At 48.0% G+C, this 12,825-nt stretch overlaps 3 protein-coding genes across 4 annotated transcripts; all 3 read left to right on the forward strand.

Annotated features, from left to right (window-relative positions):
- The first annotated feature begins 287 nt into the window (after window positions 1-287).
- Window positions 288-3,672, forward strand: E1B28_011519 (uncharacterized protein). 2 transcript variants are annotated; one of them, XM_043156568.1, is made up of 6 exons: window positions 288-644; window positions 696-1,346; window positions 1,403-1,647; window positions 1,701-2,329; window positions 2,386-3,096; window positions 3,149-3,672. In XM_043156568.1, the coding sequence occupies exons 1-5, from the start codon at window positions 627-629 to the stop codon at window positions 2,841-2,843; spliced, it is 2,001 nt and encodes a 666-aa protein (XP_043006355.1). In that variant the 5' UTR covers window positions 288-626; the 3' UTR covers window positions 2,844-3,096; window positions 3,149-3,672. The 2 variants fall into 2 exon arrangements, with proteins under 2 accessions (XP_043006355.1, XP_043006354.1); XM_043156567.1 differs by lacking the exon at window positions 3,149-3,672 and having other exon boundaries at window positions 288-640; window positions 2,386-2,872.
- Window positions 3,673-5,876: 2,204 nt separating this feature from the next.
- Window positions 5,877-9,845, forward strand: E1B28_011520 (uncharacterized protein). Its single transcript, XM_043156569.1, has 13 exons — window positions 5,877-6,120; window positions 6,174-6,909; window positions 6,964-6,988; window positions 7,043-7,470; window positions 7,526-7,710; window positions 7,773-7,806; window positions 7,885-7,912; window positions 7,968-8,120; window positions 8,179-8,573; window positions 8,634-8,691; window positions 8,754-8,973; window positions 9,034-9,450; window positions 9,517-9,845. Exons 1-13 carry the CDS (start codon window positions 5,940-5,942, stop codon window positions 9,648-9,650), a joined length of 2,994 nt encoding a protein of 997 aa, XP_043006356.1. The 5' UTR covers window positions 5,877-5,939; the 3' UTR covers window positions 9,651-9,845.
- A 1,346-nt stretch (window positions 9,846-11,191) lies between these two features.
- On the forward strand, window positions 11,192-12,749 carry E1B28_011521 (uncharacterized protein). The gene is made up of 6 exons (XM_043156570.1): window positions 11,192-11,298; window positions 11,356-11,598; window positions 11,658-11,960; window positions 12,014-12,052; window positions 12,109-12,387; window positions 12,449-12,749. The coding sequence occupies exons 1-6, from the start codon at window positions 11,200-11,202 to the stop codon at window positions 12,617-12,619; spliced, it is 1,134 nt and encodes a 377-aa protein (XP_043006357.1). The 5' UTR covers window positions 11,192-11,199; the 3' UTR covers window positions 12,620-12,749.
- Window positions 12,750-12,825: the final 76 nt, after the last annotated feature.

A 12,825-nucleotide genomic window follows, 5' to 3' on the forward strand; every position in this document is an offset into this window, starting at 1 on the left:
GCTTTGCACTTCTCGAATCACCCTCGGACACTCTCCGAGGCTTCTTACAGCTATCCTAAAATCCTCATAAATTCAGGTTAACGTTTTGAGCACTATTAAAATACTCGAGTCAAATTTTTGATACGGTAAGTGGTGTGTGGAAGTGGTACTCGAAAATGTTGCATATCCCTAAACAGAATAGTACTCTAGGTTGATTTGAAATCATAGAGCCCAAGGAGCCGGGAGGGAATCAAAAACGGGCAACTTTTCGCACGCTGGAATGCCGGTCCGGCTAATTTTTTTTGTCACTACTTTTCGATTTCTAGATCTTTTACTCAAAGTGATGTCCTCAGAGCATGTCAAGGTCTACACCGTAAATGGTGCAACAGCAGGCTCCTCCTCCTCCCTCCCAGACTGGCTCACAAGAAAACGCACTGCCAATTCCAAAAAACGCAAGTCACAAAAGGAGCACTACGAAGGAACAATTGAGCTCATCCAAGGCTTTGAATTCCCTGAAGCATCCAATAAAGTCCGTACTACGAGAGATGGAACACATGTAGTTGCTACAGGGACATATAAGCCTCAGATCAGAGTCTGGGATCTCGACCAGCTGTCCTTAAAGTTTGAGAGGCACACAGATACAGAGAATGTGGATTTCATTGTGCGTAAGTGTCTCTGTTCATCTTCTCTGGTACTGACTAAGTGGCTCCATTCAGATGCTTTCGGATGACTGGACAAAATCAATTCACCTCCAAAACGACCGCACGGTCGAACTGCACACTCAAGGCGGATTTCATTACCGAACTCGTATCCCTCGATTCGGACGCTCTCTAGCCTACCATTTTCCTTCGTGTGATGCTCTTTTCTCAGCTACAGGAAATGAGGTTTATCGTCTCAACCTCGATCAAGGGAGGTTCATGACTCCCCTGGTCCTGGAAGATACAAGTGGGGAGGGAGAAATAGCGGGAGTCAACTGTGTAGACATTAATCCTGCCCACCAATTGTTTGCGTTTGGAGTGGATGGAAATGGGACGACTCAGTTTTGGGATCCGAGGTCGAGGAATTGCGTTGGCATCTTGCGGTCGCGTGCTAACAAGCTGTCGGTACTCAACAACACCGCCTCTTCCTCACTCGGTGTGACAGCGATATCTTCTCGACCAGATGGACTTTCGTACGCTATCGGTACATCAACGGGACATACACTCTTATACGATATCCGTGCCACGAAACCGTTCGCGGAGAAGGATCAAGGATATGGGCTACCCGTCACGAGTTTAACTTGGATTGAAGGCGGAAGTAAGATGGCAGGGGACGGTATGATTTTGAGTGCCGACAAAAAGGTTATCAAGATTTGGGATCGGGCGTCGGTGCGTGCTACTTAAGATATTTTTTTTCACTTCTGTATACCAACTTGTTTAATCAGCCTTCGACGAACTTTTGCTCAATAACGCCAGCTAACGATCTTAATCACGTTAACCACATCCCCGGCAGCGGCCTGCTGCTCACAGCGAATGAAGGCATCCAAATGGCTACCTATTTCGTCCCTCAACTCGGACCTGCACCGCGATGGGCGAGTTTTCTGGAAAACATCACCGAAGAAATGGAGGATGGTACTTCTAGAAACGTTTACGAAGATTATAAATTCGTGGAGAGGACCGAACTTGCAAGGTATACTTTCTTTCTTTCCGTTTACGACGATGGCTTAACATTTTTTCTGCTAGACTCGGATTAGACCATCTCATCGGAACTCCGGCATTGAAGCCCTATATGCATGGTTACTTCGTTTCATTGAAGCTTTACGATACCGCTCGTGTCATTGCCAACCCCTTCGCCTATGCTGAACACAGGGAGAAAGTGATACGAGAGAAGATGGATAAACTGTCAGAGACACGTATCAGGTCGAAGAAAGACAATGCTGCTTCGGGTATCAAGGTCAACAAAGCGTTGGCGGAAAAGATTTTCAAGGAGGAAGAGAAAGCGAAGAGACGGGAGGAAAGGCAGCGACGAAAGGTGAAGGTGAAGGTGAAGGAAGACGGTGAAGAGGAGGAGGAAGACTCTATGGCCATTGACGATGCCAAACCGGAAGACAACGCCGCTCAATCTCTTCTCAACGACCCTCGATTCTCCAAAGTCTTTGAAGACCCTGAATTTGAGGTTGACGTCAACAGTAGAGAATACGCGTTACTCAACCCTTCAACCGTTACCCAACGGAATAACAGACACGATCGTGGCAAGACGGCTGTTGAGGATGAAGAAGACGAAAGTGATAAGACATCGTCCGATGGGCTTGGAGAGAGTGGCAGCGAAAGCAAAAGTGAAAACAGCGATGAGGATAGTAGTGATGCTGGTGGTACGTTGTCCTTGTCTATTTGATTCTACAGAACTGATTTGTGTAAATAAACATAGAGCTGACCAAATTCGATCGACGCTCAAGACCCGGCCAGAAAAATGTTCGTGCAGAAGAAGCGTACGCACGCACGAAACAGCAAAACCGGAAAGCAAACGTAAAGTTGGTTCCTATGCGTGCACAAGCTGGTAGTACTACTGTCGGTGATTCGAAAGATGTTTCGTTTGGACAGCGTCGTGCGAATAGTAGTGGTGCGCGTAGTTCAAAGAGGCAACAAGAGGAATCAGGCGTGGAGATGACTTGGATACCGTCTTCCTCCTTCAAGACATCGGAGAGCATCAATTCGAAGCAGAAAACAGGGAAGATTGTGAGAAAGGGTGTTGAAACGTTCGGAGCTGGTATGGAGAGAGGTGGGGAAGAGAAGCCGGTGACGGTTTCGGAATCAGATCGGAAGGGAAGAACACATCGGCGACAAGGTGTGCGTAGTGGGAGTAAGAATGTATTTAGAAGGATGTAGTTTATGTAGACTGCAAAACTGTGGGACTTGGCTGACTGCAACTTGGAATGTGTGGATTGATAACTGACCACGTCTACTCTAATGTATCTGATTCTAGTGTATAGAATTCGTTTGGTATCATCAGACTTCGGACGTCGGGGTCTTGGGAATGAATACCATTTGTCGTTGAACGTTGAACGTTGAACGCCCGAAGAAAGTGCCGCCTCAGTCTAATGTTTGTCAGGCCCGAAGTTGGTTGTCCTGAATTCCAGCAGCGCGTTTTATTTTTCTCAGTAAAGCTTTGCTACTTACCTGGATTTTTTCAGCCCTCGTATGTGGACAATATGGATCCAACGTATAAAAAGAGCCCCAACCGGATGAGCTTCACTATACTACACTATGCCCACTGGCACCAGAAAACCCAACTCCAAATATCTCATCATCCTCGTCTCTGGTGTCACTGTCTACATTGCTGCATGGGTCGCCCACGTTCTTCTATGTAGAAAGAGGCCACAACGTTCGCGGATCCATTCGATCCCAGGCCAGTTACTTCAACTTGCCATCTTCGAAAAGCTCTCAGATTACCTTCGACGGAAAACTCGGTAATCTTGAGTTTGTTGTTGTGGAAGATGTCACGAAACTCGGCGTGTTCGATGACGCTGTGGAAGGTGTGGACAATGTGGCGCACTTTGCTGGTCCCTTCCACATAAAAGCAGATGATCCAACGAGTTGCGGTGAAGGGGACTGCTAGGATGCTGGAAAGGTGCGGAGAAGTATAGGGATGAGCTTAAGAGGGCCCTGGTCACAGCTTTCGTATCGTAGTATGCAAATGGAGGACCATATCGGACCCTGGAGCACTGTTTGAAGTAAAGGGGAAAGGCATCGAATTTCGACAAGTATAATCTAGCAAGACGACGGCTGAGAAAGGTCAGGAGTATCTGGAACTCTAGCTATATTCCACTTGGCTGATTATCCGTCAATAGGGCTGCTCAATTCTTAATTTGACCGTCAATATTTTGACCGTTCGCGACCATGACCATCACCTAGGATTTCATACTCCGACATCGGCGGCCGCGTGGTGTGCAACCCTGGCGGTCATCTCTCGCTGGATTGCCCTTCCATTGTCCTCAATGCCCACGCTAACCACTTCCGAATATATTCGACATGTCCAACGGAAAGCTCAACGATATCCAACGAGTTGGACATGGAGTCCGAGTCAGAGAGAGGCCAACGACGAAGGTTGTCAAGTTCAAGACCGGTGTATCCGAGTCAACAACCATTTGACAACCATTGGTAAAATAGAATTACTCTTCTCAGTATTGTGCCACGTACTTGCACCAGTATCTACTTTGAACCTCAAGTTTATTCATCTATGGACTACATAAATTCACTGGTTGATTTGAGTCCCACTGTACCAAGTATCGGACGCCCCGAGTTTTTGTGCGCTCGTCCGCCGATCGGCTTCTGTCGGAGTATGAAATTCTGGGTGATGGTCAGTTGATGGTCGCGAACGGTCAAAATATTGACGGTCAATTTAAGAATTGAGCAGCCCTAATAGCTCCATTTCCCTTGTGAGTGTCACCCTCATCCCCGCCTTTGGCCCGACAGCAATCAATACTCCCTATTTTGGGAAATCTGCTGGCGAATGAACTGTCATGACTACTACAGAGCCAGATCAGTTTTTTTCTCTCATCGTGACTCATTATCCGGATCATTCTGAATTACTCTCATACAGAAGAATAACCTATCGTGGGTAGACGCTCGAGCTTTAAGAAGCTCATCCCAGGGCAGTTGAAAGTAAAAAAGCGGGTGGGAACCGGATAATCGTCGCTGTAGGAACTTCTACTTGGCAGGATTGGCGTGAGTGTGTTCAGATCCTCCGGTTTTATCATCGACCTCTGACTGCTATCACTGGCAATAGCGTGAAACCGTCTCTGTATAAAAAACAGCCTCTGGCTCTGGTAAAGCAGGTGGAGGGAAAATTGGCAGTTCCGGCTATGAATTCAAGGCGGAAAAGGCTAAACGTTTGTTGGGTATCTTGCGCGATAAGAGGATGCGGCATGGAGGTTGAGCGGCATGCCTTATACACTCGGGATGTGCTGGCAGATTACGAGGCGAGAGGGTGGTAGAAGGGACGAAGAAATTCAACTGTAAGTAATTTCTAGTTTTCAAGTGATCAGGCATCAGGCGACGGGTTGCTTCTCGGCGGAAATGGGCCCAGCGGAGATCAAGGAATCCTGATTGACATGCCGTTATACTCTTCCCAGTCTATGTTTTCTGTAGTTTCGCTTTCCACCGTCTATCCAGTGCGGGACGAGGAGATGACTGAATCAACACTCTGAAAAGGTATGAGAGAGTACTTGGGTCCTTCCCCCACTTGCACGACATATCTTCTCCGCTGTAGCCTGTCATTGTATCTGAAACGACCTCAAGGCTCGAGTCGACATGCTTTCTTCCTCCCGCTTCTCACCGTAACGTCTGGCTCAACTTCGAATTTACCTCTTGGGTCGCTAGCAAGGACATTGACCGACGACGGTCAGTCAAAGTCCAAAGTTTCGGATACTCTGCCCCGGCTCTCGCCCGCAGTGATGGTCGAAGTTGAGTGCTGAGCGCTGAGCCATGTGCGAAGGTCACCTCAAGAGAGTTTTAGTCATGGACGTCTCTCTTCTTACATCTGTAATCGGCCATTCACCTTTCTCGGAGGTCGTCAGGCTGAGGCTTGCTTCTCTTTGTCTGTCATTCAACCTTTATTCCCGCATTCTCATCAACTCCTCCGAGTTTTCATCAGATGATCTTGCGCCCCAGCGGGTTCCTTTTCCCCTGCGTCTCTCTTCTTCAAGTGCCCTCCTTTCGAGTTGGCGACTCAGAGCCATTATAAACAGGAAGGCTCTTGTTTATTTATTCCGGGAAAGTGAAACTAGGGATCATTAAATATTAATCGTTCACATGTACATACCGTCCTGTAGGCGACTTCCAGTGTAAATGGTCTTGCGGGCGTGCGTGACGTCAGCTGCACAGGGATTTCCGAGTCCGTGCGCCGGAACCGGAAGGGCGGAAATTTCTCTTCCCCACTCCCACAACACCCCTCAACATCCCTAATATTCCTCGTCTGCCTATATGCCTACATCCGGGCCAGGACCTGCATCCTCAGAGGATAATCTGAATCAAAGCCACTCTAGTATACGCTCACCTTCCAACTCTACTACATCCACATCAACAGCAACACCCACCACAGCCCCGACACCCACAGTCAGTTTAAAGAGAAAACGAATAACTCTTGCCTGCCATCGTTGTCGACGTATGCTTCTCATCTCTTCGTACGACTCTTCCTTCACAATGATTTCCTTGCAGAAAAAAAGGGCAAATGTGACGGCAAAAAACCCGTTTGCTCAACTTGTGAAAGCGCAGCTTCACCATGTGAATGGCCCGATCCTGACCTTGATGGAAGAAAAAATAAAAAGACGTCGAATGTGAGTAAGGCCAGGAAACAGACTTCCGGTGGTGCTGGAGGAAGTGGCGATCTCAATCAAAAAGTCCCGGAAAGTCCTTTCCTCATGCTGGTAGACGACGACTACGACCATCAACATCATTTCAAACGTGCCAGGAAGAATCAAAAAGAACCATATAGTGGCCCCGGAGAAGAATCTCCAACTCCTTCGAGCCCGATGAACGGACAAGGCCATCAGCGTTCACTGAATGGACCTGACCTATACGGCCCTCGAAATCCTCGTCACCTTCGACATTTCGATCCAGTTACAGAACGTACGAATACAGTTTCGCCACCATCGTTTACCCATTCATCGTCTTCCTCGTCAATAACACGACCGCCTTTACTTGATTCTCAACATGGACATACGCAATCACCGTTAGACGTACTACTTGCTGCTGCACTTCCAGGCTCGCAGCCTCAGTGGGGAGGAACGACAAGTCGGATTCAGAACACTGCTCGCGAACCGCTTTCAGTACAGGATCCGGGCACTGTGGCTACCGCGGCGCAAGATCTTTGTTATCAATCATCACGGCCACTTGGAACAAATTTAAATGCGAGTGCGGCGAATGAGCCACCCTTAGTTCTACACTACAACAGGTACAGTTCTACTTTCAAAAACGATTCTTGGTGTTTGACGCTTTTGCGTTCTAGGCCCTTCGGTCCTACAGCAATTCAAGTAGGTTCGAATTTGTTCGATGCGGCCTCTTTTACTCACCTTATCCTTCTCTAGCCTGGCTTTGAACGCATCTCGATAGCATTTCGAGCCCCCATACCAGGTTCCCGTTGTCCAAGCCCCGTGTTAGGCGAATCGTCCTCTTCCCCTTCCCCTTCCTCTTTCCCCGATGTCTTCTCATCAAACCTAGGCAACACGTCCTTTTCTTTCGAACCCATCCATTACACCAACTCCGACACCTTTATCCCAGACCCCAACGCGAGCACGCCAACCGTCACCTCATCCGACTCGCCCTACGACCCTTTATCTGACATACCCAAACCCATCGTATTACAGAAATTATTACCGTTGTTTTTCTCCAAGATGGGCAGTCATTTCCCGTTCATTACGGAAGAGAGTCTGTTGAGTAATATCGATCATGAGGATCCTGGAAGGCGGGTTACTGCGCCACTTATCATTAACGCGGTGTGTGCTCTGGGTGCAAGGTTCGTCCTAATGTCTCTCTGTTCGACAGCATTTGAATGGGGGAAACAACTACAGGTTTTCGGACATCCCGATAACGCGAACCCAAGCACGAGATACTTCACAGTCACCTGCGACCTATGGAATACCATTTGCAGAAAAGATGAAACAGCTGCTTGTACCGCTTCTAGGGTTTCCAACGTCGAATACGGTCGCCGCGCTTTTATTTCTAGCGTATTTTTCGTTTGGGTTGAATAATGAAGGTCCGTGATTGTCGGATACATAGTGGTTTTGTCGTCCTTTCTAACATACTATTGTCATGTAGGAGCGTTGTGGGCGTATTCTGGGATGGCTCTCCGGTTAGTCCAGTGTTGATTTCGTGTCCTTTTGAATGCGATTGAGACATTCTTTTGTGTTGCTCGATCATTTTTCTCTAGGATGGCGGTGGACCTTGGGTTGCACCAGGTGCGGATCGCGCTTGTTTCCTGTCTTGCTTACTTTACACATCATTACATTACAGGATATCGCAAGCTCCCCATACTCTTCCGCTGCTTCTCAAAACGACATACGAGGTGCCAGTGACCGACTATTGTGGTGGTCATGTTTTATTCTTGATCGAATGTTGGCATTCGGAACGGGTCGGCCTGTGACGGTAAAGGATCGAGAGATTAAGGTGCGTGTTTGGGTGTATCCCTCCATTGTCTTTTAATGGCTGATGATACCTATTTCAGGCATCATTACCTGTGGAAGAAGAAATTCTCCTAGTTCAGTCATCACCTTCTTGTTTGAGCTCCGGTTGTGGTAGCAACCGTGGTGGTCACGGTGGTCCCGGTGTCGCACCTTCACCGTTTCCGTATCATGTGAAGATGTTTCAGTTGTATGGAGCATTGGCGGAGACGATCAATGTAGTTGAGCCTAGTTGGAAGCCTGAATCGGATCAACCACCTTCGAGGGGGGAGAAACAGCAGCAGGAGGAATTGGAGGGACCGAAAGGGAGTACGAGTACGAGCCAAAGTCGGAGTGCGAGTGTGGGTGCCGCAGACGAAACGAATTTGGCGGAAGTTGAGGATATGATTACGCTTGCGTATAATTCGTTACCTGATTTGATGGTGTTCAATGCCGATAAGTGGGTTTTTTCCTCTTATTTGTGTGACGAGGATTATCAAGAGCTGATGAAAACTTCCAGTCTTCGGATCCACGCAAAGAACTCCTCTAGTCCTACTTTTCTTGCCCTTCATCTATGGGTGAGTTTCCTTACCTCCTCGTTTGGCGATCACACACAGATTCAACAAACACAATCCTCTAGTACAACGCCATAATAATAATGCTATATCGACCCCCACTCATCCATCCTCGGGTCAACGCATCCCGTTCGAGCCTTCAAGACCGACTGGCAGTCGTGAACAACTCTTGCCTGGCGATTAGCAACATCCTCAATTCGGCGGATTTGGTAGACTCGTTTGCGTACCTGGCTTCTCCATTTGTGAACCAGTGCTTTTTTGTGGCTGCCAGTGCGTGGATTCAGGGTGAGCCTTTCCCCCCTCGCTGTCGTCGCTTGAAATGAGTGGCTCATAAGGGCTACGTAGACCATCGAATCCGGACGGGGAGAGATATCTTAGCCTCTTCAACGACGAATACTACCAACGGTGCTTCCTTCACCTCTGACATGAACACGAACACGAATAATAAACACCCATCGATACTTTTAGGCCTGCCGTCGACCGGCTCCTCTTCCACAACATCTATCCTCTCCCAAACCGCACTAACAAATTTCAAACTATGTAAAAAAGCTCTTTCGAGGCAAGGTAGTTATTGGATGGGAGTAGGTTGGATACGAGCCGTTGTCGAAAGGTATGCTAGTCATCGGAAGAGGGTAGGGCTTGTGAAAGCTACTGAGGGGGTAGAAACGTTTGTCAGTCATCAGGAGATGGAGATATTTAGGAGGTTGGTTAAGAGGACTATGGGAGAGAGTCCTGGTGAAGGGGAGGTCATTGAGTTGGAAGGTGGGTCGTTGTATCTGTCTACCCTTTTCGTAATCTGACTCTAACTCATTCTTTCATTATCCGCAGCGCTGGCGGCCATGTTGGGACAAGGACAAGCTCCGTTAAGCGAGGACGATTGGGCTTTGGCGTATAGTTTTGCGTCGTTTACCGCTACAGGTGGTGGGAATGGGGCTGGTGGGTACACCGATCCGTTTTCGTAAATATCGTTGTGTCGGCTGTCCCCCGTTTTCTCGTGATGGTGGTTAGATTTCTTCAGGTTCTACCGTATACTTTAGTTTATCAGTTCTATTCGCTGATATGGTTGAGGTTGGGACTTTCTTTTTTTTTGTATATGAGGAAACATGTATCGAGTAACCTTTGTATTTGGGATTCGGTTTGTCGGTTCTTGCGAGGCGAATTTGTGAAAATGGGTAGTTTAGTGGGGTGACGTCGGAAGACTGGCGAAGTGCAAGACGGGCCCTTCTACCACCCTTAATACACATGATGAACTCCATAGTCCAGTATTTGTCGATCTACCGACCTCCTCGTCAAAGACATCGACATCTCATAGCGGGTTGCAGATAAACAGTGCCGTTATACCTAATCCTCGATTGTCCAGGGGTGCTGGGATCTCCGAGATCCGTTTGAAGGCCTCGGGTAGGAGGGCGGTTTGGCGGAAGTTGGAAGAGGGACGCCAGATCAGTGAGTACGACCTCGATCCAAGTTTCAGTAACAGCAGAATTGGAATGAAAGAGCAATTAAACTTGAGCTGGCGGGGCTCTTAGCCTAATGGAACGAGCGATAATTTCCACGAAAGCCGGCGGGTGGTTGATAACTGGAGGACAAATGGTGATGTTTTGACCGAGGGGGACTGTTCTGGAGAAGCTTCGACTCGGACTTGGTTTACGGAGCTGGTCGGAGGATGATATTCACAGCCAAGAACTCACCGTGGATGAGAGTGGCGTCGAACCGGGATTCGAGAGCGTGTTCGATGGCACGTTCAAGGACTTGGCCTACTAGTGGAGACTGCCAATTTTATTTGCATTTGATGAGGTTGTTGAGTGTGATGGATGTGTCGGAGGAAATTTATTGGGTGGGAGCGGATGGGGAAACAACCAATCGCCACGGCCCATTTGTGTATCTGAGTCTCGAGTCGGAAGATCGGGAATACTATCGAAGCTCGGATGTTCATACAACCGGGAGTGCCACCCATTTGCGGATGCAGTTGACTCTTGATTCGTGTTCGTTCTCTCGTTTCCGCATTCAAATGCGACTGCAATTCGAATTCTACCGAAGTATTAGTCAAATTCTGATGAACTGTAGCGCAGCAGTGCCGCAAGATTTCATGATTGAGCCTTCTGGAACAGTGAGAATTCGACGGAAGTCACTGTGGACGAGGCCTAAGAATAAGGGAGCGGAGCCCTATATTCCGCAGAGAGTCCACGCACCCGTATATCCATCCCAGACCATGTAGAGCATTGCTCGGCGCGCTGAGAGTCAGGAGAGGAGGTCCGAAGTGAGGAGGAAGCAAGTAGTAACGTCTAAGTTACCAAATCTTGATTCAAGATGAGTTCTAGTGGGTCGAAAAAAAATCTAGACGATGAACGGGACGACTGAGCTAGGTACGCTCTTGACTCTTGCTTGACTCTCGAGGCTGTCGGTACTTGGTCGGTACAGAGTGGATGTGATTCATCTTATCTTATCTAGCCGGCTGTTAGGGCGCCGACTATAATTAAGGCTTTAGCGCCTCAACTTCAACCATGACCCATCATGTCCTTATCCAAAGGCTTATATGTTTGTGTCGCAATCTCAGCCACAGTTACAGCATGGTATTATCCTCGATGGAGAGACTCGAAGATTCGTGCACAGGTGAGTAGGTAACTTGTCGTAAACTATTCACAGTTTTCGCTGATTAAGTTGTCGAAGCTTCCGGTCGATATCGACACCTGGCGCTTCCCGGGAAAGAACCGCGAGGCAGAAGAACGCGTATGGATGGTGTTTGCACCAGTCTTGGCCCGCTATGGTTTGGTGTCGTGGGCATGTTTCGAACATAGCATACAGCACCCACCAGACGGCGAATATCCACGATACAATGGTTACCGCCACATTCCAGTTTTCGACGCCCAGAGAGGAGGTCCTCTAAAAGCTTTCCAGAGGTGGCAGTATGTGGTTGGTATCTACGTAATTGTTGGAATTCTAGTCCTGCTCACGATTTGAGTTGATAACAGAATCCTGTGAACCGAGCTGTGAGGAGCCACGACGGCCAAGATTTTATATGTCGGGTGATAGTTGTCAAGGGACACGGTTCGAATGCTCTTCAAGCTCTGCGACGCCTCGCCACTGGCCTTAACGCGTTTCGTTCTGATAATCACGTCCTGCCTATGCTGCGTGAAATTCACTTCCAAGACATCACCTGTGGATTATTCCCCATCACAGGCGAGTCCATGGCGGAATCATTCGGTCCTGATCGTACTCGATATATTCAGAATAGTGTTGGTGATCTTCTGGACATGTTCATCCAGGCATTTGAGGTTTGAACATCATCTCCACGTTTTCTCCCCCACCAAACTTACTGAGCTGTTAGGCTCTGGTATTCATTCATGCGGAAAAGGTTGCCCATCGTGTAGGTCAAGTTTACATCCATTAATCTTTGCCCTTTTTACCGAGCTCGTTCCAAAGGATGCGTTCTACGACAACTTTCTCGTCCAGTGGCGTCCACAATCAATTCGAGCCCAACAGATTCCATGCAGTCGACCTCGCGTTTATCTTATTGACTTCGAGACCGCCATTTGCTTTCCAGAAGATTCTGTTAACGAAGATTGCACCTGTATTGGACATCCCTTTGGTAACATTGACAATTACGCACGTCCTACAATTCGAGCAGTGGGTGAAGGAAAGCCATACAATCCATTCATCCTTGATGTTTGGCAGTTATCATACCATCTCGCGTTTCTTGAGGTGCGTCTCCTTCATGTTGTACAAGGTAAATCTCAAAATACCTGATTTTCCGTCCTTGTAGACCTCGATACCAGAGCTCGATGAGGTGCTTCTAGGACTACGTGCTCGTCGTACAGCATCAGAGGTACTCAAGTGTCTCGCGGGTGCTGTAGCGTCCCTGACTCCTGAGATGTTGCATGTTTCCCCCACATATCGAGATCAAGTTGGCGGTCGTCCCTTTTACATCGTCTGATCTATAATATTACTGCCTGGAATTATGTTTGACGAATCTGTGGCTCAAGTATTTGATGCCCTCTTGATATTCTATCCTCTCCTGCAGTAGCACGGTGTAATTTACGAGCTGTCCCGTTCTCTCAGTGATATCGCATTGTTTCAAACATGAGTACGTGTCTTATTCTCCGGTGGGTGTTCATACAAGCTACATTGGAGTAGAATTGA

The sequence above is a fragment of the Marasmius oreades genome, chromosome 7 (genome assembly GCF_018924745.1).
Source record: "Marasmius oreades isolate 03SP1 chromosome 7, whole genome shotgun sequence".
NCBI lineage: Eukaryota > Fungi > Basidiomycota > Agaricomycetes > Agaricales > Marasmiaceae > Marasmius > Marasmius oreades.

Coding starts and splice junctions, on each gene's coding strand:
- E1B28_011520 (XM_043156569.1), top strand. CDS start 5,940: ATGCCTACATCCGGGCCAGGACCTGCATCCTCAGAGGATAATCTGAAT. Junction 6,121..6,173: donor TGCCTGCCATCGTTGTCGAC/GTATGCTTCTCA, acceptor ATTTCCTTGCAG/AAAAAAAGGGCAAATGTGAC. Junction 6,910..6,963: donor TTAGTTCTACACTACAACAG/GTACAGTTCTAC, acceptor TTTGCGTTCTAG/GCCCTTCGGTCCTACAGCAA.
- E1B28_011519 (XM_043156567.1), top strand. CDS start 323: ATGTCCTCAGAGCATGTCAAGGTCTACACCGTAAATGGTGCAACAGCA. Junction 1,347..1,402: donor AGATTTGGGATCGGGCGTCG/GTGCGTGCTACT, acceptor TTGTTTAATCAG/CCTTCGACGAACTTTTGCTC. Junction 2,330..2,385: donor GGATAGTAGTGATGCTGGTG/GTACGTTGTCCT, acceptor AAATAAACATAG/AGCTGACCAAATTCGATCGA.
- E1B28_011521 (XM_043156570.1), top strand. CDS start 11,200: ATGTCCTTATCCAAAGGCTTATATGTTTGTGTCGCAATCTCAGCCACA. Junction 11,299..11,355: donor ACTCGAAGATTCGTGCACAG/GTGAGTAGGTAA, acceptor AAGTTGTCGAAG/CTTCCGGTCGATATCGACAC. Junction 12,053..12,108: donor CGGAAAAGGTTGCCCATCGT/GTAGGTCAAGTT, acceptor CTCGTTCCAAAG/GATGCGTTCTACGACAACTT.